Below are 27,757 nucleotides of genomic sequence, written 5' to 3' on the forward strand. Positions count from 1 at the left end.
CAACATAATTGAGGTTCAGACATGTATGCGAGGAGCCCCAGACCGACAAAATGAGACTAGTCACGAGGGAGCATTCACCAAATTCAACTTCAATAACAAAAACATAAAGTGGGACCAAGTAAACCAAGTCCTAACCGATATAAGCTGGGAAGATATACTAAGCAACACAGACCCAAACTTATGCCTAGAACAGATTAACTCGGTGGCACTCGATGTATGCACAAGGCTTATTCCTCTAAGAAAAAGGAGGAGTAGATGTAAAATAGAAAGAGACAGGCGCTCCCTTTACAGGCGACGGAAAAGAATAACAGAGCGGCTAAAAGAGGTCAATATATCTGAAATGCGCAGGGAGACACTGGTCAGAGAAATAGCAAGCATCGAACTTAAGCTAAAAGAATCCTTTAGGAGTCAGGAATCGCGGGAAGAACTAAAAGCTATAAATGAAATCGAAAGAAACCCAAAGTATTTCTTCTCCTATGCCAAATCAAAATCGAGAACAACGCCCAGTATTGGGCCCCTACTTAAACAAGATGGGTCCTACACAGATGACAGCAAGGAAATGAGTGAGCTACTCAAGTCCCAATATGACTCAGTTTTTAGCAAGCCGCTAACCAGACTGAGAGTCGAAGATCAAAATGAATTTTTTATGAGAGAGCCACAAAATTTGATTAACACAAGCCTATCCGATGTTATCCTGACGCCAAATGACTTCGAACAGGCGATAAATGACATGCCCATGCACTCTGCCCCAGGGCCAGACTCATGGAACTCTGTGTTCATCAAGAACTGCAAGAAGCCCCTATCACGAGCCTTTTCCATCCTATGGAGAGGGAGCATGGACACGGGGGTCGTCCCTCAGTTACTAAAAACAACAGACATAGCCCCACTCCACAAAGGGGGCAGTAAAGCAACAGCAAAGAACTACAGACCAATAGCACTAACATCCCATATCATAAAAATCTTTGAAAGGGTCCTAAGAAGCAAGATCACCACCCATCTAGAAACCCATCAGTTACACAACCCAGGGCAACATGGGTTTAGAACAGGTCGCTCCTGTCTGTCTCAACTACTGGATCACTACGACAAGGTCCTAAATGCACTAGAAGACAAAAAGAATGCAGATGTAATATATACAGACTTTGCAAAAGCCTTCGACAAGTGTGACCATGGCGTAATAGCGCACAAAATGCGCGCTAAAGGAATAACAGGAAAAGTCGGTCGATGGATCTATAATTTCCTCACTAACAGAACACAGAGAGTAGTCGTCAACAGAGTAAAGTCCGAGGCAGCTACGGTGAAAAGCTCTGTTCCACAAGGCACAGTACTAGCTCCCATCTTGTTCCTCATCCTCATATCCGACATAGACAAGGATGTCAGCCACAGCACCGTGTCTTCCTTTGCAGATGACACCCGAATCTGCATGACAGTGTCTTCCATTGCAGACACTGCAAGGCTCCAGGCGGACATCAATCAAATCTTTCAGTGGGCTGCAGAAAACAATATGAAGTTCAACGATGAGAAATTTCAATTACTCAGATATGGTAAACATGAGGAAATTAAATCTTCATCAGAGTACAAAACAAATTCTGGCCACAAAATAGAGCGAAACACCAACGTCAAAGACCTGGGAGTGATTATGTCGGAGGATCTCACCTTCAAGGACCATATCATTGTATCAATCGCATCTGCTAGAAAAATGACAGGATGGATAATGAGAACCTTCAAAACTAGGGAGGCCAAGCCCATGATGACACTCTTCAGGTCACTTGTTCTATCTAGGCTGGAATATTGCTGCACTCTAACAGCACCTTTCAAGGCAGGTGAAATTGCCGACCTAGAAAATGTACAGAGAACTTTCACGGCGCGCATAACGGAGATAAAACACCTCAATTACTGGGAGCGCTTGAGGTTTCTAAACCTGTATTCCCTGGAACGCAGGAGGGAGAGATACATGATTATATACACCTGGAAAATCCTAGAGGGACTAGTACCGAACTTGCACACGAAAATCACTCACTACGAAAGCAAAAGACTTGGCAGACGATGCACCATCCCCCCAATGAAAAGCAGGGGTGTCACTAGCACGTTAAGAGACCATACAATAAGTGTCAGGGGCCCGAGACTGTTCAACTGCCTCCCAGCACACATAAGGGGGATTACCAACAGACCCCTGGCAGTCTTCAAGCTGGCACTGGACAAGCACCTAAAGTCAGTTCCTGATCAGCCGGGCTGTGGCTCGTACGTTGGTTTGCGTGCAGCCAGCAGCAACAGCCTGGTTGATCAGGCGCTGATCCACCAGGAGGCCTGGTCACAGACCGGGCCGCGGGGGCATTGACCCCCGAAACTCTCTCCAGGTAAACTCCAGGTAATATGTAGTATGGGAAGCAGAGTCTCCTGTACTCTACATTATATGTAGTATGGGAAGTAGAGTCTCTCCTGTACTCTACATTATATGTAGTATGGGAAGTAGAGTCTCATGTACTCTACATTATATGTAGTATGGGAAGTAGAGTCTCATGTACTCTACATTATATGTAGCATGGGAAGTAGAGTCTCCTGTACTCTACATTATATGTGGTATGGGAAGTAGAGTCTCTCATGTACTCTACATTATATGTAGTATGGGAAGTAGAGTCTCCTGTACTCTACATGATATGTAGTATGGGTAGTAGAGTCTGTCATGTACTCTACATTATATGTAGTATGGGAAGTAGAGTCTCCTGTACTCTACATTATATGTAGTATGGGAAGTAGAGTCTCCTGTACTCTACATTATATGTAGTATGGGAAGTAGAGTCTCTCATGTACTCTACATTATATGTAGTATGGGAAGTAGAGTCTCATGTACTCTACATTATATGTAGTATGGGAAGTAGAGTCTCTCATGTACTCTACATTATATGTAGTATGGGAAGTAGAGTCTCCTGTACTCTACATTATATGTAGTATGGGAAGTAGAGTCTCATGTACTCTACATTATATGTAGTATGGGAAGTAGAGTCTCTCATGTACTCTCCATTATATGTAGTATGAGAAGTAGAGTCTCATGTACTCTACATTATATGTAGTATGGGAAGTAAAGTCTCTCATGTACTCTACATTATATGTAGTATGGGAAGTAGAGTCTCCTGTACTCTACATTATATGTAGTATGGGAAGTAGAGTCTCTCATGTACTCTACATTATATGTAGTATGGGAAGTAGAGTCTCATGTACTCTACATTATATGTAGTATGGGAAGTAAAGTCTCTCATGTACTCTATATTATATGTAGTATGGGAAGTAGAGTCTCTCATGTACTCTACATTATATGTAGTATGGGAAGTAGAGTCTCATGTACTCTACATTATATGTAGTATGAGAAGTAGAGTCTCTCATGTACTCTACATTATATGTAGTATGGGAAGTAGAGTCTCCTGTACTCTACATTATATGTAGTATGGGTAGTAGAGTCTCTCATGTACTCTACATTATATGTAGTATGGGAAGTAGAGTCTCTCATGTACTCTACATTATATGTAGTATGGGAAGTAGAGTCTCTCATGTACTCTACATTATATGTAGTATGGGAAGTAAAGTTTCCTGTACTCTACATTATATGTAGTATGGGAAGTAGAGTCTCTCATGTACTCTACATTATATGTAGTATGGGAAGTAGAGTCTCTCATGTACTCTACATTATATGTAGTATGGGAAGTAAAGTTTCCTGTACTCTACATTATATGTAGTATGGGACGTGGAGTCTCCTGTACTCTACGTTATATGTAGCATTATGCAGTAATTGCGAACCAGCGATGCAAAATAACCACGGAGGGAGTTGAATGATAGCTCTAGGCCTTTCATGTTGCAATCACCACATCTCCAGGAGCTTGCAATGTTACAGAAATGAGTAGGAAGTCCAGGTAGATCCATTCAGAGAACGTTTATAACTAGGGAAGTGGTGGGAGCTGTGACCTTACACACTCCACTGTACAAGACAGGTGAGGGGAGCTGTGACCTTACACACTCCACAGTACAAGACAGGTGAGGGGAGCTGTGACCTTACACACTCCACAGTACAAGTCAGGTGAGGGGGAGCTGTGACCTTACACACTCCACAGTACAAGACAGGTGAGGGGAGCTGTGACCTTACACACTCCACAGTACAAGACAGGTGAGGGGGAGCTGTGACCTTACACACTCCACAGTACAAGACAGGTGAGGGGGAGCTGTGACCTTACACACTCCACAGTACAAGTCAGGTGAGGGGGAGCTGTGACCTTACGCTCTCCACAGTACAAGACAGGTGAGGGGAGCTGTGACCTTACACACTCCACAGTACAAGACAGGTGAGGGGAGCTGTGACCTTACACACTCCATAGTACAAGACAGGTGAGGGGAGCTGTGACCTTACACACTCCACAGTACAAGACAGGTGAGGGGAGCTGTGACCTTACGCTCTCCACAGCACAAGACAGGTGAGGGGAGCTGTGACCTTACGCTCTCCACAGTACAAGACAGGTGAGGGGAGCTGTGACCTTACGCTCTCCACAGTACAAGACAGGTGAGGGGAGCTGTGATCTTACGCTCTCCACAGTACAAGACAGGTGAGGGGAGCTGTGACCTTATGCTCTCCACAGTACAAGACGTGAGGGGAGCTGTGACCCTACCTTTTCCACAGTACAAGACAGGGGTGATGGGAGCTGTGACCCTTCCTTTTCCACAGTACAAGACAGGGGTGATGGGAGCTGTGACCCTACCTTTTCCACAGTACAAGACAGGGGTGATGGGAGCTGTGACCCTACCTTTTCCACAGTACAAGACAGGGGTGATGGGAGCTGTGACCCTGCCTTTTCCACAGTACAAGACAGGGGTGAGGGGAACTGTGACCCTACCTTTTCCACAGTACAAGACAGGGGTGATGGTAGCTGTGACCCTACCTTTTCCACAGTAGAAGACGGGTGAGGGGAGCTGTGACCCCACCTTTTCCACAGTACAAGACAGGGGTGATGGGAGCTGTGACCCTACCTTTTCCACAGTACAAGACAGGGGTGAGGGGAGCTGTGACCCCCTCTCTGGAAGAGGCTTCCAGAAGCGTGCAACTCTGAGTGACGCAGCCGCCAACCTCTCGCCAGAGGTACGGGAAGGCAGAAATGATGGCAGGAAGGATGGCAGGAAGGAAGGCAGCAGCAGTATCAATAACGAGCTCAGTCTTCACTTGAAATAATCAGCGTTGGTGAGTGGAAAGCAATAATGACGAGGCGAGGAAATTACCGCGTCTGAACAGGAAAGAAGAGGGAGAGAGGCGATGGGTTGTGTGAGGGAGGAGTGGGAGAGGCATGGTGTACAGAGGGAGATTTACGATGGACGTTGACTGAAGATGGAGTCGGGAGGGAGTGTTGGCGGTGCAGTCATCCATCTTCACCAGCACTCACCAGTGGAGGAGATAAGAGAGTGATTGTGATGCTGGTGATGGAGGAGTGGAACAGTGATTGCGAAAAGTGATGGAAGCTCGTTAGGCTCACAACTGACTGCTCTCACATTCAATCCCGGGCGGGGCATGATACAGTGTTTGTACAAAGGAGAATGACAATTGGGTGTACATGCCGAGAACCCTATATGTATGTAGAGCATTTCTGGCTAAACACCTGCTATCCCTGTGTACCTAGCAGTAAGCGGGTGTAACATACCCCCAATGAAAATTAGGGGCGCCATTAGAGTTTATTCAGGTATACACAAATACTGTTACGTAGATTATCATACATAGCAGCATATGTGTAGAGAACCTGGGATAACCCAAAAAAGTCAGACAAAGTGACTTATTTCCATTGGGATCGCAAGACTGTTCTCTCTCACCAGACATAACGGGAGTCGCCAATAAATCCCTGGCTGCCTTCAAGACCCCTGGCTGCCTTCAAGACCCCTGGCTGCCTTCAAGACCCCTGGCTGCCTTCAAGACCCCTGGCTGCCTTCAAGACCCCTGGCTGCCTTCAAGACCCCTGGCTGCCTTCAAGACCCCTGGCTGCCTTCAAGACCCCTGGCTGCCTTCAAGACCCCTGGCTGCCTTCAAGAGGGAGCTGGACAGATACCTAAAATCAGTTCCCGATCAGCCGGGTTGTGGTCCCTACGTTGCACTACGTGCGGCCAGCAGTAACAGTCTAGTTGATGTTGCTCTGATCCACCGGAGGGTTGGGTCAAAAGTAGGTACCTAGGTGTTAGTGCAGTGTTGTGATGGAGGGGTGGTGGAGGGATGGTGGAGGGGTGGTGATGGAGGGATGGTGATGGAAGGATGGTAATGGAAGGATGGTAATGGAAGGATGGTAATGGATGGATGGTAATGGAAGGATGGTAATGGAAGGATGGTAATGGAAGGATGATAATGGAAGGATGGTAATGGAAGGATGGTAATGGAAGGATGGTAATGGAAGGATGGTAATGGAAGGATGATAATGGAAGGATGGTAAGGGAAGGATGGTGATGGAAGGATGGTAATGGAAGGATGGTAATGGAAGGATGGTAATGGAAGGATGATAATGGAAGGATGGTAATGGATGGATGGTAATGGAAGGATGATAATGGAAGGATGATAATGGAAGGATGGTGATGGAAGGATGGTAATGGAAGGATGGTAATGGAAGGATGGTAATGGAAGGATGATAATGGAAGGATGGTAATGGAAGGATGGTAATGGAAGGATGGTAATGGATGGATGGTGATGGAAGGATGGTGATTGAAGGATGGTAATGGAAGGATGGTAATGGAAGGATGGTAATGGAAGAATGGTGATGGAAGGATGGTAATGGAAGGATGGTGATGGAAGGATGGTAATGGAAGGATGGTAATGGAAGGATGGTAATGGAAGGATGGTGATGAATCATGGTGATGGAAGGATGGTAATGGAAGGATGGTAATGGAAGGATGATAATGGAAGGATGGTAATGGAAGGATGGTAATGGAAGGATGGTAACGGAAGGATGGTAATGGAAGGATGGTAATGGTAAGATGGAACCAACAACAACAATAAACTAACATAATTAGCTCCTGTCAAACCATATACTAAATTACCACAAACTGTATGAGTGAAAATTAGAAATAAGAGAAGGATGAATACGAGAGAGCAAAGGAGAAGAAGAGCGTCGAGGAAGAGGAAGAGGAGAGAGAGAGAGTGATGGTGACATATTAGGTGTGAGAGTGTAGGTCACCTCACCCTCTCACAGCCACGCTCCTCTTAACAGTAATGAGGCTGATTTTCCCCTCTTCTTACGTGTCTTCCAGTTTATTTCCCACTGTCTTCCTTCTTATCTCCCTTTCTCCCTCCCTCCCTTCTCCCCCAACACATACAGAGTAATGGCGAGAGCTAAGTCTTATATAACTGGAGGAACGAAGAGCAAGGGAAGATATGATCATGACATACAAAATACCCTAACGCAGAGATAGTATTCTAGAAGTTCTTTATCGGGAATGTAACAACAAGTTGGGAATGGGGAAGAACTTGGTTGCAAATTATACAGACCTAGCTGACGTCAATGACTTACTACGGTGGCCCGGTGGTCTGGTGGCTAAAGCTCCCGCTTCACACACGGAGGGCCCGGGTTCGATTCCCGGCGGGTGGAAACATTCCGACACGTTTCCTTACACCTATTGTCCTGTTCACCTAGCAGCAAATAGGTACCTGGGTGTTAGTCGACTGGTGTGGGTCGCATCCTGGGGGACAAGATTAAGGACCACAATGGAAATAAGTTAGACAGTCCTCGATGACGCACTGACTTTCTTGGGTTATCCTGGGTGGCTAACCCTCCGGGGTTAAAAATCCGAACGAAATCTTATCTTATCTTATCTTACTGTATAGAAAGTTCCTTGTTATATAGAGCATTTCGGACAAATTAGGTCATTTTGTCCCCAGGATGCGACCCATACTAGTCCACTAAGACCCAGGTATCTATTCTACTGCTAGGTGAACATGGACATCAGGTGTCGTAAAGAAACACGTCCTAATGTTTCTACCCGTACCGGGAATCGACTGACGGACCTCAGTGTGTGAGCTGAGTGAGGTAGCAGTCGAGCTACGGGACACAGGAGTGTCAGGAAACGGCCCGGTGGTCTGGTGGCTAAAGCTCCCGCTTCACACACGGAGTGCCCGGGTTCGATTCCCGGCGGGTGGAAACATTTCGACACGCTTCCTTACACCTGTTGTCCTGTTCACCTAGCAGCAAATAGGTACCTGGGTGTTAGTCGACTGGTGTGGGTCGCATCCTGGGGGACAAGATTAAGGACCCCAATGGAAATAAGTTAGACAGTCCTCGATGACGCACTGACTTTCTTGGGTTATCCTGGGTGGCTAACCCTTCGGGGTTAAAAATCCGAACGAAATCTTATCTTATCTTAAGAGTTGTAAAGAAATGGGATGAATTGAAGAATGACACAGTGGAGACAACTCCATGCAGAGACTAAGTGTGTTGTGACCCCCTAAGATGGTGGAATATTTAGAAGTGTGGCCAAGACCTAACCCCTCCACCCCACCCCTTCACATACTCTTATAGGTAATTGTAAGTACATAATAACACAAAGATGGAGGTTGAAAAACTCTGCTCGAGACACGAGTTTGCTCTTACCTCGAGTGTGGTGGTGGTGGTGGTGGTGGTGGTGGTGGTGGTGGTGGTGGTGGTGGTGGTGGTGGTGGTGGTGGTGGTGGTGGTGGTGGTGGTGGTGGTGGTGGTGGTGGTGGTGGTGGTGCTGCTGCTGCTGCTGCTGCTGCTGCTGCTGCTGCTGCTGCTGCTGCTGCTGCTGCTGCTGCTGCTGCTGCTGCTGCTGCTGCTGCTGCTGCTGCTGCTGCTGCTGCTGCTGCTGCTGCTGCTGCTGCTGCTGCTGCTGCTGCTGCTGCTGCTGCTGCTGCTGCTGCTGCTGCTGCTGCTGCTGCTGCTGCTGCTGCTGCTGCTGCTGCTGCTGCTGCTGCTGCTGCTGCTGCTGCTGCTGCTGCTGCTGCTGCTGCTGCTGCTGCTGCTGCTGCTGCTGCTGCTGCTGCTGCTGCTGCTGCTGCTGCTGCTGCTGCTGCTGCTGCTGCTGCTGCTGCTGCTGCTGCTGCTGCTGCTGCTGCTGCTGCTGCTGCTGCTGCTGCTGCTGCTGCTGCTGCTGCTGCTGCTGCTGCTGCTGCTGCTGCTGCTGCTGCTGCTGCTGCTGCTGCTGCTGCTGCTGCTGCTGCTGCTGCTGCTGCTGCTGCTGCTGCTGCTGCTGCTGCTGCTGCTGCTGCTGCTGCTGCTGCTGCTGCTGCTGCTGCTGCTGCTGCACTGTTTGTCTGCCCTTCCATCATCTCGACTGCTTCTGGACACACTACAGGATGATCTACAGCCATTTATTCCTAGTCTGGACCTACTTTGGATGGATCTGGCCTTTTAGCAGAGCCTTAAACACCTTACAGACGAGGTGGCCTTGTTATGTATAAGGTCAACGTTATGTATCACACTTGGCTCCTTCGTGGACTGTACGAAGACAGTTTCTATACCACAAGACGGGCAGCAAACAACAGAATTTGTTCGTACAACACACAGATATTAATGAAATAACCACAATAGCCACAACTTTATCTTCTTTCCTATTTTTTTTTTGGTTTTACATCTTAAAATCTTAATTAAGTTAATGTTAGCAAAAGTTTTTTTCTTTAGTGAACCGAGGGAGGTAAAAGTTTTTGGCTTGTCGGTAAAGATAGAAAATTGTAGCCGTAACCAGTGGCGGACCGACATTTTTTGGGACCCTCAAACTTGAATTGTTATGGGGGCCCCTTCGCAACCCCTTCTCATACAGTAAACCCGAAATTTTTAAGCATTATGGACTAAAGTGGCTTCTGGGGCCCCTCCTGGATTAGGGGCCCTGAAGCCTAATATTCATTAGTTCATAATAGATCCGCCCCTGACCTTAACATGAAGAATCAGTCAGCACACAATAGATGAATAGATATACAAACTAAGACATGATTTACAGCTGGAAGTCGACAGTGAAAAAGAAAAACGTTAAGATTATTATTATTATTATTATTATTATTATTATTATTATTATTATTATTATTATTATTCAAAACTAAGTACACCGGCAGTGTGGTAGCAGCCTCTTCTGTCAGGTAGTTACATACGGAAGCACAGGCTGGTTGTTTATATTCCATCACACAGGGTAGGTGTTATGTACCATCACACAGGGTAGATGTTATGTACCGTCACACAGGGTAGATGTTATGTACCATCACACAGGGTAGGTGTTATGTACCATCACACAGGGTAGGTGTTATGTACCATCACACAGGGTAGATGTTATGTACCGTCACACAGGGTAGGTGTTATGTACCATCACACAGGGTAGGTGTTATGTACCATCACACAGGGTAGATGTTGTGTACCATCACACAGGGTAGATGTTGTGTACCATCACACAGGGTAGATGTTATGTACCATCACACAGGGTAGATGTTATGTACCATCACACAGGGTAGGTGTTATGTACCATCACACAGGGTAGATGTTATGTACCATCACACAAGGTAGGTGTTATGTACCGTCACACAGGGTAGATGTTATGTACCATCACACAGGGTAGGTGTTATGTACCATCACACAGGGTAGATGTTATGTACCATCACACAAGGTAGGTGTTATGTACCGTCACACAGGGTAGATGTTATGTACCATCACACAGGGTAGGTGTTATGTACCATCACACAGGGTAGATGTTATGTACCATCACACAGGGTAGATGTTATGTACCATCACACAGGGTAGATGTTATGTACCATCACACAGGGTAGGTGGTATGTACCATCACACAGGGTAGATGTTATGTACCATCACACAGGGTAGGTGTTATGTACCATCACACAGGGTAGATGTTATGTACCATCACACAGGGTAGGTGTTATGTACCATCACACAGGGTAGGTGTTATGTACCATCACACAGGGTAGGTGTTATGTACCATCACACAGGGTAGATGTTATGTACCGTCACACAGGGTAGATGTTATGTACCGTCACACAGGGTAGGTGTTATGTACCATCACACAGGGTAGGTGTTATGTACCATCACACAGGGTAGGTGTTATGTACCATCACACAGGGTAGATGTTATGTACCATCACACAGGGTAGGTGTTATGTACCATCACACAGGGTAGGTGTTATGTACCATCACACAGGGTAGGTGTTATGTACCATCACACAGGGTAGATGTTATGTACCGTCACACAGGGTAGATGTTATGTACCGTCACACAGGGTAGGTGTTATGTACCATCACACAGGGTAGGTGTTATGTACCATCACACAGGGTAGGTGTTATGTACCATCACACAGGGTAGATGTTATGTACCATCACACAGGGTAGGTGTTATGTACCATCACACAGGGTAGATGTTATGTACCATCACACAGGGTAGGTGTTATGTACCATCACACAGGGTAGGTGTTATGTACCATCACACAGGGTAGATGTTATGTACCGTCACACAGGGTAGGTGTTATGTACCATCACACAGGGTAGGTGTTATGTACCATCACACAGGGTAGATGTTGTGTACCATCACACAGGGTAGATGTTGTGTACCATCACACAGGGTAGATGTTATGTACCATCACACAGGGTAGATGTTATGTACCATCACACAGGGTAGGTGTTATGTACCATCACACAGGGTAGATGTTATGTACCATTACACAGGGTAGATGTTATGTACCATCACACAGGGTAGGTGTTATGTACCATCGCACAGGGTAGGTGTTATGTACCATCACACAGGGTAGATGTTATGTACCATCACACAGGGTAGGTGTTATGTACCGTCACACAGGGTAGATGTTATGTACCATTACACAGGGTAGCTGTTATGTACCATCACACAGGGTAGGTGTTATGTACCATCACACAGGGTAGATGTTATGTACCATTACACAGGGTAGATGTTATGTACCATCACACAGGGTAGGTGTTATGTACCATCGCACAGGGTAGGTGTTATGTACCATCACACAGGGTAGATGTTATGTACCATTACACAGGGTAGATGTTATGTACCATCACACAGGGTAGGTGTTATGTACCATCACACAGGGTAGGTGTTATGTACCATCACACAGGGTAGGTGTTATGTACCATCACACAGATGTTATGTAAGGTAGATGTTATGTACCATCACACAGGGTAGATGTTATGTACCATCACACAGGGTAGATGTTATGTACCATCACACAGGGTAGATGTTATGTACCATCACACAGGGTAGATGTTATGTACCATCACACAGGGTAGATGTTATGTACCATCACACAGGGTAGATGTTATGTACCATCACACAGGGTAGGTAGATCACACAGGGTCATGTACCCTCACACAGGGTAGATGTTATGTACCATCACACAGGGTAGATGTTATGTACCATCACACAGGGTAGATGTTATGTACCATCACACAGGGTAGATGTTATGTACCATCACACAGGGTAGATGTTATGTACCATCACACAGGGTAGATGTTATGTACCATCACACAGGGTAGATGTTATGTACCATCACACAGGGTAGATGTTATGTACCATCACACAGGGTAGATGTTATGTACCATCACACAGGGTAGATGTTATGTACCATCACACAGGGTAGATGTTATGTACCATCACACAGGGTAGATGTTATGTACCATCACACAGGGTAGATGTTATGTACCATCACACAGAGTAGGTGTTATAATGGGAGACTTAAGTAAAGGGGTGACTATATCAAATATAGCAGTACGCGTTAAGTCGCTGTGGCAGCTTGTGTTACTGTCACTTGTGTGAAGACAAAGGCAGGCAGGTGAAGCGAGTGGATGAACTTGAAGAAGAAAACAAGGGAAAAATCAGATTGTACCTTGTATGTTAGAAGGTAAATGTATAAGGATGGAATGTTAGACTTAACGTGGATCAAACAAAGTGTTTATTGCAGCCTCTGAAAATGTCAAGATTCACCTTGCTTAAACTTTGCTAGGTTATATAAAAAGTTGTGTAATATATAATTATCTGTCTATAATTACTTTTATTCAGTGTTGTTAATGGTTATGTCAGAGTACATGTGGTATTTGTAAAGTAGTTATCTAGACTTGAATTATTGAAAATTGTGAGGTGAGTTATTTTGAGGTCGATACTTTTTCTTCTCAGAGTGACAGTTGACCTGGTATATTTATATTTATTTGATCAGTCACTTCCTAGTAATGTAAAAAAACAACATTCTATAAAGCTTTTATTGAATATTTACTTATGTTACTCAAAAGTCTCTTAATGTGCTAAAGTTGTATGTACTTAAGTACTACATTATAATACAGTAACACTAACAACAAGGGTCTTTAATTAGCTTATAAATCTCTTAAGTGTATGCACATTACTGAGGCTACCACTTACTTGTGCACTAAAATCAAGAATAATCTCTAAAATATATACATTAGTCAATTTTCAGCCTACATACACCGAGAAATGCACACCACTTGATGTATATACACTGGGTGATACACACCTCGCCGTTTACCTGTATATATACACTAGTGATGTGTGTATACTCCCTGTAGTAGGTTCCCTGGTGTATACTCCCCCAAGTATAGCTAAAATCTCGATCACAGGTGAGACAGAACTGGTGGCACAGGCACAAGAGGGACAGCACAGCCTGGGAGGCGTGGCTCTGGCACTATACTCTGGACTCTTTGCCTACGGCGGCTGGAACTATCTCAACTTTGTCACTGAGGAACTTAAAGACCCCCACCGGTAGGTCTTGTAACCTGTGTCATCCAGGACCCCCACCGGTAGGTCTTGTAACCTGTGTCATCCAGGACCCCCACAGGTAGGTCCTGTAACCTATGTCATCCAGGACCCCCACAGGTAGGTCCTGTAACCTGTGTCATCCAGGACCCCCACAGGTAGGTCCTGTAACCTGTGTCATCCAGGATCCACACAGGTACGTATTGTAACCTATGTCATCCAGGACCCCCACAGGTAGGTCCTGTAACCTGTGTCATCCAGGACCCCCACAGGTAGGTCCTGTAACCTGTGTCATCCAGGACCCCCACAGGTAGGTCCTGTAACCTGTGTCATCCAGGACCCCCACAGGTAGGTGTTGTCATCACAGTCTTCTACTGTCCTACACTGGTAGTTTACATTAATCACTATTTTAAGTATTAGGTAGTGACTGGTGTTGTACAGGTGACATGCAGGCTTAATGACCCTCGTGTAGTGACTGGTGTTGTACAGGTGACATGTAGCCTTAATGACCCTCGTGTAGTGACTGGTGTTGTACAGGTGACATGTAGCCTTAATGACCCTCGTGTAGTGACTGGTGTTGTACAGGTGACATGTAGCCTTAATGACCCTCGTGTAGTGACTGGTGTTGTACAGGTGACATGTAGCCTTAATGACCCTCGTGTAGTGACTGGTGTTGTACAGGTGACATGTAGCCTTAATGACCCTCGTGTAGTGACTGGTGTTGTACAGGTGACATGCAGCCTTAATGACCCTAGTGTAGTGACTGGTGTTGTACAGGTGACATGTAGCCTTAATGACCCTTGTGTAGTGACAGGTGGTGTACAGGTGACATGCAGCCTTAATGACCCTCGTGTAGTGACAGGTGGTGTACAGGTGACATGCAGCCTTAATGACCTTCGTGTAGTGACTGGTGTTGTACAGGTGACATGTAGCCTTAATGACCCTCGTGTAGTGACTGGTGTTGTACAGGTGACATGTAGCCTTAATGACCCTCGTGTAGTGACTGGTGTTGTACAGGTGACATGTAGCCTTAATGACCCTCGTGTAGTGACTGGTGTTGTACACGTGACATGCAGCCTTGATGACCCTCGTGTAGTGACTGGTGGTGTACAGGTGACATGCAGCCTTAATGACCCTAGTGTAGTGACTGGTGTTGTACAGGTGACATGTAGCCTTAATGACCCTTGTGTAGTGACAGGTGGTGTACAGGTGACATGCAGCCTTAATGACCCTCGTGTAGTGACAGGTGGTGTACAGGTGACATGCAGCCTTAATGACCCTCGTGTAGTGACAGGTGGTGTACAGGTGACATGCAGCCTTAATGACCCTCGTGTAGTGACAGGTGGTGTACAGGTGACATGCAGCCTTAATGACCCTCGTGTAGTGACTGGTGTTGTACAGGTGACATGCAGCCTTAATGACCCTCGTGTAGTGACTGGTGTCGTACAAGTGACATGCAGCCTTAATGACCCTCGTGTAGTGACTGGTGTTGTACAGGTGACATGTAGCCTTAATGACCCTCGTGTAGTGACTGGTGTTGTACAGGTGACATGCAGCCTTAATGACCCTCGTGTAGTGACTGGTGTTGTACAGGTGACATGCAGCCTTAATGACCCTCATGTAGTGACTGGTGTTGTACAGGTGACATGCAGCCTTAATGACCCTAGTGTAGTGACTGGTGTTGTACAGGTGACATGCAGCCTTAATGACCCTCGTGTAGTGACTGGTGTTGTACAGGTGACATGCAGCCTTAATGACCCTCGTGTAGTGACAGGTGGTGTACAGGTGACATGCAGCCTTAATGACCCTAGTGTAGTGACTGGTGTTGTACAGGTGACATGTAGCCTTAATGACCCTCGTGTAGTGACAGGTGGTGTACAGGTGACATGCAGCCTTAATGACCCTAGTGTAGTGACTGGTGTTGTACAGGTGACATGCAGCCTTAATGACCCTCGTGTAGTGACTGGTGTCGTACAAGTGACATGTAGCCTTAATGACCCTCGTGTAGTGACAGGTGGTGTACAGGTGACATGCAGCCTTAATGACCCTCGTGTAGTGACAGGTGGTGTACAGGTGACATGCAGCCTTAATGACCCTAGTGTAGTGACTGGTGTTGTACAGGTGACATGTAGCCTTAATGACCCTAGTGTAGTGACTGGTGTTGTACAGGTGACATGCAGCCTTAATGACCCTAGTGTAGTGACTGGTGTTGTACAGGTGACATGCAGCCTTAATGACCCTAGTGTAGTGACTGGTGTTGTACAGGTGACATGCAGCCTTAATGACCCTAGTGTAGTGACTGGTGTTGTACAGGTGACATGTAGCCTTAATGACCCTCGTGTAGTGACTGGTGGTGTACAGGTGACATGCAGCCTTAATGACCCTCGTGTAGTGACAGGTGGTGTACAGGTGACATGCAGCCTTAATGACCCTCGTGTAGTGACTGGTGTTGTACAGGTGACATGCAGCCTTAATGACCCTAGTGTAGTGACTGGTGTTGTACAGGTGACATGTAGCCTTAATGACCCTCGTGTAGTGACTGGTGTTGTACAGGTGACATGCAGCCTTAATGACCCTCGTGTAGTGACAGGTGTTGTACAGGTGACATGCAGCCTTAATGACCCTCGTGTAGTGACAGGTGTTGTACAGGTGACATGTAGCCTTAATGACCCTAGTGTAGTGACTGATGTTGTACAGGTGACATGTAGCCTTAATGACCCTAGTGTAGTGACAGGTGGTGTACAGGTGACATGCAGCCTTAATGACCCTAGTGTAGTGACTGGTGTTGTACAGGTGACATGTAGCCTTAATGACCCTCGTGTAGTGACTGGTGTTGTACAGCTGACATGTAGCCTTAATGACCCTAGTGTAGTGACAGGTGGTGTACAGGTGACATGCAGCCTTAATGACCCTAGTGTAGTGACTGGTGTTGTACAGGTGACATGTAGCCTTAATGACCCTCGTGTAGTGACTGGTGTTGTACAGCTGACATGTAGCCTTAATGACCCTCGTGTAGTGACAGGTGTTGTACAGGTGACATGTAGCCTTAATGACCCTCGTGTAGTGACTGGTGTTGTACAGGTGACATGCAGCCTTAATGACCCTCGTGTAGTGACAGGTGTTGTACAGGTGACATGTAGCCTTAATGACCCTCGTGTAGTGACTGGTGTTGTACAGGTGACATGCAGCCTTAATGACCCTAGTGTAGTGACTGGTGTTGTACAGGTGACATGTAGCCTTAATGACCCTCGTGTAGTGACAGGTGTTGTACAGGTGATATGTAGCCTTAATGACCCTCGTGTAGTGACAGGTGTTGTACAGGTGACATGTAGCCTTAATGACCCTCGTGTAGTGACTGGTGTTGTACAGGTGACATGTAGCCTTAATGACCCTCGTGTAGTGACAGGTGTTGTACAGGTGATATGTAGCCTTAATGACCCTCGTGTAGTGACAGGTGTTGTACAGGTGACATGTAGCCTTAATGACCCTCGTGTAGTGACTGGTGTTGTACAGGTGACATGCAGCCTTAATGACCCTAGTGTAGTGACTGGTGTTGTACAGGTGACATGTAGCCTTAATGACCCTCGTGTAGTGACTGGTGTTGTACAGGTGACATGCAGCCTTAATGACCCTAGTGTAGTGACTGGTGTTGTACAGGTGACATGTAGCCTTAATGACCCTCGTGTAGTGACTGGTGTTGTACAGGTGACATGCAGCCTTAATGACCCTCGTGTAGTGACTGGTGTTGTACAGGTGACATGCAGCCTTAATGACCCTCGTGTAGTGACTGGTGTTGTACAGGTGACATGTAGCCTTAATGACCCTAGTGTAGTGACTGGTGTTGTACAGGTGACATGCAGCCTTAATGACCCTAGTGTAGTGACTGGTGTTGTACAGGTGACATGCAGCCTTAATGACCCTAGTGTAGTGACTGGTGTTGTACAGGTGACATGCAGCCTTAATGACCCTAGTGTAGTGACTGGTGTTGTACAGGTGACATGTAGCCTTAATGACCCTAGTGTAGTGACTGGTGTTGTACAGGTGACATGCAGCCTTAATGACCCTAGTGTAGTGACTGGTGTTGTACAGGTGACATGCAGCCTTAATGACCCTAGTGTAGTGACTGGTGTTGTACAGGTGACATGCAGCCTTAATGACCCTAGTGTAGTGACTGGTGTTGTACAGGTGACATGCAGCCTTAATGACCCTCGTGTAGTGACTGGTGTTGTACAGGTGACATGTAGCCTTAATGACCCTCGTGTAGTGACTGGTGTTGTACAGGTGACATGCAGCCTTAATGACCCTAGTGTAGTGACTGGTGTAGTACAGGTGACATGCAGCCTTAATGAACCTCATGTAGTGACAGGTGGTGTACAGGTGACATGTAGCCTTAATGACCCTCGTGTAGTGACAGGTGGTGTACAGGTGACATGTAGCCTTAATGACCCTCGTGTAGTGACAGGTGGTGTACAGGTGACATGCAGCCTTAATGACCTTCGTGTAGTGACTGGTGTTGTACAGGTGACATGTAGCCTTAATGACCCTCGTGTAGTGACTGGTGTTGTACAGGTGACATGCAGCCTTAATGACCCTAGTGTAGTGACTGGTGTTGTACAGGTGACATGCAGCCTTAATGACCCTCGTGTAGTGACTGGTGTTGTACGCGTGACATGCAGCCTTAATGACCCTCGTGTAGTGACTGGTGTTGTACAGGTGACATGTAGCCTTAATGACCCTCGTGTAGTGACTGGTGTTGTACAGGTGACATGCAGCCTTAATGACCCTCGTGTAGTGACTGGTGTTGTACAGGTGACATGCAGCCTTAATGACCCTCGTGTAGTGACTGGTGTTGTACGCGTGACATGCAGCCTTAATGACCCTCGTGTAGTGACTGGTGTTGTACGCGTGACATGCAGCCTTAATGACCCTAGTGTAGTGACTGGTGTTGTACAGGTGACATGCAGCCTTAATGACCCTCGTGTAGTGACAGGTGGTGTACAGGTGACATGCAGCCTTAATGACCCTCGTGTAGTGACAGGTGGTGTACAGGTGACATGCAGCCTTAATGACCCTCGTGTAATAGACTTAATTTAACCTCCCAGCATACATAAGGGGGATCACCAACAGATCCCAGGCTGTCCTCAAGAAGGCGCTGTATAGTCACCTTAAGTCAGTACCTGACCAACCGGGCTGTGGTTCGTTCGTCAGTTTGGGTGCGGTCAGCAGTAACAGCCTGGTTGATCAGACCCTGATCCACCACAAGGCCTTGTCTCAGACCGAGCCTCGGGGGCGTTGACCCCTTAAACCCTCTCCAGGTAAACCAGCAAAATCCTTCACTGGATATACAACGTGACAAATTTTTGCCCTACTGTATAAAGCTTTTCTTGTATCTGCATTATAATACTGGTATTTAGATAGCATTGTGCGGATAATGTTTGTCCATCACGTCATAGCCTCCAGCAGGACTGGTGGATAATGTTTGTCCATCACGTCATAACCTCCAGCAGGACTGGTGGATAATGTTTGTCCATCACGTCATAACCTCCGGCAGGACTGGTGGATAATGTTTGTCCATCACGTCATAACCTCCAGCAGGACTGGTGGATAATGTTTGTCCATCACGCCATAACCTCCAGCAGGACTGGTGGATAATGTTTGTCCATCACGTCATAACCTCCAGCAGGACTGGTGGATAATGTTTGTCCATCACGCCATAACCTCCAGCAGGACTGGTGGATAATGTTTGTCCATCACGTCATAACCTCCAGCAGGACTGGTGGATAATGTTTGTCCATCACGCCATAACCTCCAGCAGGACTGGTGGATAATGTTTGGCCATCACGTCATAACCTCCAGCAGGACTGGTGGATAATGTTTGTCCATCACGCCATAACCTCCAGCAGGACTGGTGGATAATGTTTGGCCATCACGCCATAACCTCCAGCAGGACTGGTGGATAATGTTTGTCCATCACGCCATAACCTCCAGCAGGACTGGTGGATAATGTTTGGCCATCACGTCATAACCTCCAGCAGGACTGGTGGATAATGTTTGTCCATCACGCCATAACCTCCAGCAGGACTGGTGGATAATGTTTGGCCATCACGTCATAACCTCCAGCAGGACTGGTGGATAATGTTTGGCCATCACGTCATAACCTCCAGCAGGACTGGTGGATAATGTTTGGCCATCACGTCATAACCTCCAGCAGGACTGGTGGATAATGTTTGTCCATCACGCCATAACCTCCAGCAGGACTGGTGGATAATGTTTGGCCATCACGCCATAACCTCCAGCAGGACTGGTGGATAATGTTTGGCCATCACGTCATAACCTCCAGCAGGACTGGTGGATAATGTTTGTCCATCACGCCATAACCTCCAGCAGGACTGGTGGATAATGTTTGGCCATCACGTCATAACCTCCAGCAGGACTGGTGGATAATGTTTGTCCATCACGCCATAACCTCCAGCAGGACTGGTGGATAATGTTTGGCCATCACGCCATAACCTCCAGCAGGACTGGTGGATAATGTTTGGCCATCACGTCATAACCTCCAGCAGGACTGGTGGATAATGTTTGTCCATCACGCCATAACCTCCAGCAGGACTGGTGGATAATGTTTGGCCATCACGTCATAACCTCCAGCAGGACTGGTGGATAATGTTTGTCCATCACGTCATAACCTCCAGCAGGACTGGTGGATAATGTTTGTCCATCGCGTCATAACCTCCAGCAGGACTGGTGGATAATGTTTGTCCATCACGTCATAACCTCCAGCAGGACTGGTGGATAATGTTTGGCCATCACGTCATAACCTCCAGCAGGACTGGTGGATAATGTTTGTCCATCACGTCATAACCTCCAGCAGGACTGGTGGATAATGTTTGGCCATCACGTCATAACCTCCAGCAGGACTGGTGGATAATGTTTGGCCATCACGTCATAACCTCCAGCAGGACTGGTGGATAATGTTTGGCCATCACGCCATAACCTCCAGCAGGACTGGTGGATAATGTTTGTCCATCACGCCATAACCTCCAGCAGGACTGGTGGATAATGTTTGGCCATCACGTCATAACCTCCAGCAGGACTGGTGGATAATGTTTGTCCATCACGTCATAACCTCCAGCAGGACTGGTGGATAATGTTTGTCCATCGCGTCATAACCTCCAGCAGGACTGGTGGATAATGTTTGGCCATCACGTCATAACCTCCAGCAGGACTGGTGGATAATGTTTGGCCATCACGTCATAACCTCCAGCAGGACTGGTGGATAATGTTTGTCCATCACGTCATAACCTCCAGCAGGACTGGTGGATAATGTTTGGCCATCACGTCATAACCTCCAGCAAGACTGGTGGATAATGTTTGTCCATCACGTCATAACCTCCAGCAGGACTGGTGGATAATGTTTGTCCATCACGTCATAACCTCCAGCAGGACTGGTGGATAATGTTTGGCCATCACGTCATAACCTCCAGCAGGACTGGTGGATAATGTTTGGCCATCACGTCATAACCTCCAGCAGGACTGGTGGATAATGTTTGTCCATCACGTCATAACCTCCAGCAGGACTGGTGGATAATGTTTGGCCATCACGTCATAACCTCCAGCAGGACTGGTGGATAATGTTTGGCCATCACGTCATAACCTCCAGCAGGACTAGTGGATAATGTTTGTCCATCACGCCATAACCTCCAGCAGGACTGGTGGATAATGTTTGTCCATCGCGTCATAACCTCCAGCAGGACTGGTGGATAATGTTTGTCCATCACGTCATAACCTCCAGCAGGACTGGTGGATAATGTTTGGCCATCACGTCATAACCTCCAGCAGGACTGGTGGATAATGTTTGGCCATCACGTCATAACCTCCAGCAGGACTAGTGGATAATGTTTGTCCATCACGCCATAACCTCCAGCAGGACTGGTGGATAATGTTTGTCCATCGCGTCATAACCTCCAGCAGGACTGGTGGATAATGTTTGTCCATCACGTCATAACCTCCAGCAGGACTGGTGGATAATGTTTGGCCATCACGTCATAACCTCCAGCAGGACTGGTGGATAATGTTTGGCCATCACGTCATAACCTCCAGCAGGACTGGTGGATAATGTTTGTCCATCACGTCATAACCTCCAGCAGGACTGGTGGATAATGTTTGGCCATCACGTCATAACCTCCAGCAGGACTAGTGGATAATGTTTGTCCATCACGCCATAACCTCCAGCAGGACTGGTGGATAATGTTTGGCCATCACGTCATAACCTCCAGCAGGACTGGTGGATAATGTTTGTCCATCACGTCATAACCTCCAGCAGGACTGGTGGATAATGTTTGGCCATCACGTCATAACCTCCAGCAGGACTGGTGGATAATGTTTGGCCATCACGTCATAACCTCCAGCAGGACTGGTGGATAATGTTTGGCCATCACGTCATAACCTCCAGCAGGACTGGTGGATAATGTTTGTCCATCACGTCATAACCTCCAGCAGGACTGGTGGATAATGTTTGGCCATCGCGTCATAACCTCCAGCAGGACTGGTGGATAATGTTTGTCCATCGCGTCATAACCTCCAGCAGGACTGGTGGATAATGTTTGGCCATCACGTCATAACCTCCAGCAGGACTAGTGGATAATGTTTGTCCATCACGCCATAACCTCCAGCAGGACTGGTGGATAATGTTTGTCCATCACGTCATAACCTCCAGCAGGACTGGTGGATAATGTTTGTCCATCACGTCATAACCTCCAGCAGGACTAGTGGATAATGTTTGTCCATCACGCCATAACCTCCAGCAGGACTGGTGGATAATGTTTGGCCATCACGTCATAACCTCCAGCAGGACTGGTGGATAATGTTTGTCCATCACGTCATAACCTCCAGCAGGACTGGTGGATAATGTTTGGCCATCACGTCATAACCTCCAGCAGGACTGGTGGATAATGTTTGTCCATCACGTCATAACCTCCAGCAGGACTGGTGGATAATGTTTGGCCATCACGTCATAACCTCCAGCAGGACTGGTGGATAATGTTTGGCCATCACATCATAACCTCCAACAGGACTGGTGGATAATGTTTGTCCATCACGTCATAACCTCCAGCAGGACTGGTGGATAATGTTTGGCCATCGCGTCATAACCTCCAACAGGACTGGTGGATAATGTTTGGCCATCGCGTCATAACCTCCAGCAGGACGGGTGGATAATGTTTGGCCATCACGTCATAACCTCCAGCAGGACTGGTGGATAATGTTTGTCCATCACGTCATAACCTCCAGCAGGACTGGTGGATAATGTTTGGCCATCACGTCATAACCTCCAGCAGGACTGGTGGATAATGTTTGGCCATCACGTCATAACCTCCAGCAGGACTGGTGGATAATGTTTGTCCATCACGTCATAACCTCCAGCAGGACTGGTGGATAATGTTTGGCCATCACGTCATAACCTCCAGCAGGACTGGTGGATAATGTTTGGCCATCACGTCATAACCTCCAGCAGGACTGGTGGATAATGTTTGGCCATCACGTCATAACCTCCAGCAGGACTGGTGGATAATGTTTGGCCATCACGTCATAACCTCCAGCAGGACTGGTGGATAATGTTTGTCCATCACGTCATAACCTTCAGCAGGACTGGTGGATAATGTTTGGCCATCACGTCATAACCTCCAGCAGGACTGGTGGATAATGTTTGTCCATCACGTCATAACCTCCAGCAGGACTGGTGGATAATGTTTGGCCATCACGTCATAACCTCCAGCAGGACTGGTGGATAATGTTTGGCCATCACGTCATAACCTCCAGCAGGACTGGTGGATAATGTTTGGCCATCGCGTCATAACCTCCAGCAGGACTGGTGGATAATGTTTGGCCATCACGTCATAACCTCCAGCAGGACTGGTGGATAATGTTTGGCCATCACTTCATAACCTCCAGCAGGACTGGTGGATAGTGTTTGGCCATCACGTCATAAACAGGACTGGTGGATAATGTTTGGCCATCGCGTCATAACCTCCAACAGGACTGGTGGATAATGTTTGGCCATCACGTCATAACCTCCAGCAGGACTGGTGGATAATGTTTGGCCATCACGTCATAACCTCCAACAGGACTGGTGGATAATGTTTGGCCATCACGTCATAACCTCCAGCAGGACTGGTGGATAATGTTTGGCCATCACGTCATAACCTCCAACAGGACTGGTGGATAATGTTTGTCCATCACGTCATAACCTCCAGCAGGACTGGTGGATAATGTTTTCAGCAGGTCTGTAGTTATAAAGGATATCTCTCACAGCAGCAGTTTCTTACACAGGATATTATTTCGTGCAGGGTGAATACCTACACAGGATGTGTCTTCCAGCAGGTCCACAGGTTTCCAATAAACAATTTTCCCCAGGATGCGACCCATGACAGTCAGCTGACACTCAGGCACCTATTTTTACCTTTGTGTAGGCACGGGGATAATTAAATATCTCCTTACGTTTCCCCCATGCTTGTGACTCTACCCTGCGAGAGAGAGAGAGAGAGAGAGAGAGAGAGAGCCAGCCTGGTGGCAAAAAGTCGCTTCACACGTTGAGGGTATCCGAGTTTGATTCCCGGCGAGGGTGGAAGCATTGGGCGTGTTTCCTTACACCGGTTGTCTGTGTTCACCCATTAGGAAAATGGGTACCTAGGAGTTAGTGGACTGGTGTGGGTCGCATCCTGGGACAAAACTGACCTAATTTGCGGGAAATGCTCTACACAACAAGTGACTTTCTATATAATAGTATGTCACTGATGTCAGTTATGGTCTGTATACCTTGTACATGTACTTGTATACCTTGTACATGTACTTGTATACCTTGTACATGTACTTGTGGAAAGAAAGATATTCCTGAAGGACAGGACGTAGGAAACAGGGAGACAGTAACAGGTATTACTGGACTGGAAACACCAGACGAAATTGCGAGAAACCCTTCACCTGATTACAGAGCCTTTTATCTGATTACAGAGAGCCTTTTACCTGATTAAGAAAAAGGTTTTAGCTAATTACTGCGGTAGAGTTAAGGTTCTATTTATCATGTTAAAATAAATCTTGGAAGGAAGGTTGTTATGTATAACTTGTTGTCTCTTTCTGGAGGACAGGAGGGATAGGGGACATTATAACAACATATAAAATACCGAGAGGAATTGACAGTGTGGATAGGGACAGAATGTTTTAGAGAGGTAACACAGCATTAAGGAGTCACAACTGGAAGTTGAAAACTCAGATGAGTCACAGGGATGTTAGGAAGTATTGTTTCAGTAATAGAGTTGTGAGGAAGTGGAACAATCTGGAGAGTGATGTAGTGCAGGCAGGATCCATACATAGCTTTAAGAAGAGGTATGATAAAGGTCATGGAGCAGAGAGAGAGTGGACCTAGTAGCGACTAGCAAAGAGGCACGGCCAGGAGCTGTGAATCAACACCTGCAACCACATTTAGGCGAGTACACAGCCATAAATACATTTTAGCACTGTCCCCTCCCTCAGTCCCTCCCTCCTAGCCATGAGAGGACATGGCCTCCCTCAGTCCCTCCCTCCTAGCCATGAGAGGAGAGGACCTCCCTCAGTCCCTCCCTCCTAGCCATGAGAGGAGAGGACCTCCCTCAGTCCCTCCCTCCTAGCCATGAGAGGAGAGGGCCTCCCTCAGTCCCTCCCTCCTAGCCATGAGAGGAGAGGGCCTCCCTCAGTCCCTCCCTCCTAGCCATGAGAGGAGAGGACCTCCCTCAGTCCCTCCCTCCTAGCCATGAGAGGAGAGGGCCTCCCTCAGTCCCTCCCTCCTAGCCATGAGAGGAGAGGACCTCCCTCAGTCCCTCCCTCCTAGCCATGAGAGGAGAGGACCTCCCTCAGTCCCTCCCTCCTAGCCATGAGAGGAGAGGGCCTCCCTCAGTCCCTCCCTCCTAGCCATGAGAGGACATGGCCTCCCTCAGTCCCTCCCTCCTAGCCATGAGAGGAGAGGACCTCCCTCAGTCCCTCCCTCCTAGCCATGAGAGGAGAGGACCTCCCTCAGTCCCTCCCTCCTAGCCATGAGAGGAGAGGACCTCCCTCAGTCCCTCCCTCCTAGCCATGAGAGGAGATGGCCTCCCTCAGTCCCTCCCTCCTAGCCATGAGAGGAGAGGGCCTCCCTCAGTCCCTCCCTCCTAGCCATGAGAGGAGAGGGCCTCCCTCAGTCCCTCCCTCCTAGCCATGAGAGGAGAGGGCCTCCCTCAGTCCCTCCCTCCTAGCCATGAGAGGAGAGGGCCTCCCTCAGTCGCTCCCTCCTAGCCATGAGAGGAGAGGGCCTCCCTCAGTCCCTCCCTCCTAGCCATGAGAGGAGAGGGCCTCCCTCAGTCCCTCCCTCCTAGCCATGAGAGGAGAGGACCTCCCTCAGTCCCTCCCTCCTAGCCATGAGAGGAGAGGACCTCCCTCAGTCCCTCCCTCCTAGCCATGAGAGGAGAGGGCCTCCCTCAGTCCCTCCCTCCTAGCCATGAGAGGAGAGGGCCTCCCTCAGTCCCTCCCTCCTAGCCATGAGAGGAGAGGACCTCCCTCAGTCCCTCCCTCCTAGCCATGAGAGGAGAGGACCTCCCTCAGTCCCTCCCTCCTAGCCATGAGAGGAGAGGACCTCCCTCAGTCCCTCCCTCCTAGCCATGAGAGGAGAGGACCTCCCTCAGTCCCTCCCTCCTAGCCATGAGAGGAGAGGGCCTCCCTCAGTCCCTCCCTCCTAGCCATGAGAGGAGAGGGCCTCCCTCAGTCCCTCCCTCCTAGCCATGAGAGGAGAGGGCCTCCCTCAGTCCCTCCCTCCTAGCCATGAGAGGAGAGGACTTCCCTCAGTCCCTCCCTCCTAGCCATGAGAGGAGAGGACCTCCCTCAGTCCCTCCCTCCTAGCCATGAGAGGAGAGGACATCCCTCAGTCCCTCCCTCCTAGCCATGAGAGGAGAGGACCTCCCTCAGTCCCTCCCTCCTAGCCATGAGAGGAGAGGACCTCCCTCAGTCCCTCCCTCCTAGCCATGAGAGGAGAGGACCTCCCTCAGTCCCTCCCTCCTAGCCATGAGAGGAGAGAACCTCCCTCAGTCCCTCCCTCCTAGCTATGAGAGGAGATGGCCTCCCACAGTCCCTCCCTCCTAGCCATGAGAGGAGAGGACTTCCCTCAGTCCCTCCCTCCTAGCTATGAGAGGAGATGGCCTCCCTCAGTCCCTCCCTCCTAGCCATGAGAGGAGATGGCCTCCCTCAGTCCCTCCCTCCTAGCCATGAGAGGAGAGGACCTCCCTCAGTCCCTCCCTCCTAGCTATGAGAGGAGATGGCCTCCCTCAGTCCCTCCCTCCTAGCCATGAGAGGAGAGGGCCTCCCTCAGTCCCTCCCTCCTAGCCATGAGAAGAGATGGCCTCCCTCAGTCCCTCCCTCCTAGCCATGAGAGGAGATGGCCTCCCTCAGTCCCTCCCTCCTAGCCATGAGAGGAGATGGCCTCCCTCAGTCCCTCCCTCCTAGCCGTGAGAAGAGAGGGCCTCCCTCAGTCCCTCCCTCCTAGCCATGAGAGGAGATGGCCTCCCTCAGTCCCTCCCTCCTAGCCATGAGAGGAGAGGGCCACCCTCAGTCCCTCCCTCCTAGCCATGAGAGAAGGCCTCCCTCAGTCCCTCCCTCCTAGCCATGAGAGGAGAGGGCCTCCCTCAGTCTCTTCCTCCTAGCCATGAGAGGAGAGGACCTCCCTCAGTCCCTCCCTCCTAGCCATGAGAGGAGAGGGCCTCCCTCAGTCCCTCCCTCCTAGCCATGAGAGGAGAGGGCCTCCCTCAGTCCCTCCCTCCTAGCCATGAAAGGAGAGGGCCTCCCTCAGTCCCTCTCTCCTAGCCATGAGAAGAGAGGACCTCCCTCAGTCCCTCCCTCCTAGCCATGAGATGAGAGGGCCTCCCTCAGTCCCTCCCTCCTAGCCATGAGAAGAGAGGACCTCCCTCAGTCCCTCCCTCCTAGCCATGAGAGGAGAGGGCCTCCCTCAGTCCCTCCCTCCTAGCCATGAGA

At 48.4% G+C, this 27,757-nt stretch overlaps 1 protein-coding gene across 1 annotated transcript in view; it reads left to right on the forward strand.

Annotated features, from left to right (window-relative positions):
* The window catches only part of LOC128687116 (large neutral amino acids transporter small subunit 1), a 198,251-nt gene that overhangs the window by 105,611 nt on the left and 64,883 nt on the right, over positions 1–27,757 (forward strand). Inside the window, exon 4 of the mRNA XM_070098339.1 lies at positions 13,600–13,741. Coding sequence (XP_069954440.1) covers positions 13,600–13,741 — 142 coding nt within the window. The remainder of the gene's footprint in view (positions 1–13,599; positions 13,742–27,757) is intronic.

This window comes from Cherax quadricarinatus, chromosome 62, assembly GCF_038502225.1.
Source record: "Cherax quadricarinatus isolate ZL_2023a chromosome 62, ASM3850222v1, whole genome shotgun sequence".
Lineage (NCBI taxonomy): Eukaryota > Metazoa > Arthropoda > Malacostraca > Decapoda > Parastacidae > Cherax > Cherax quadricarinatus.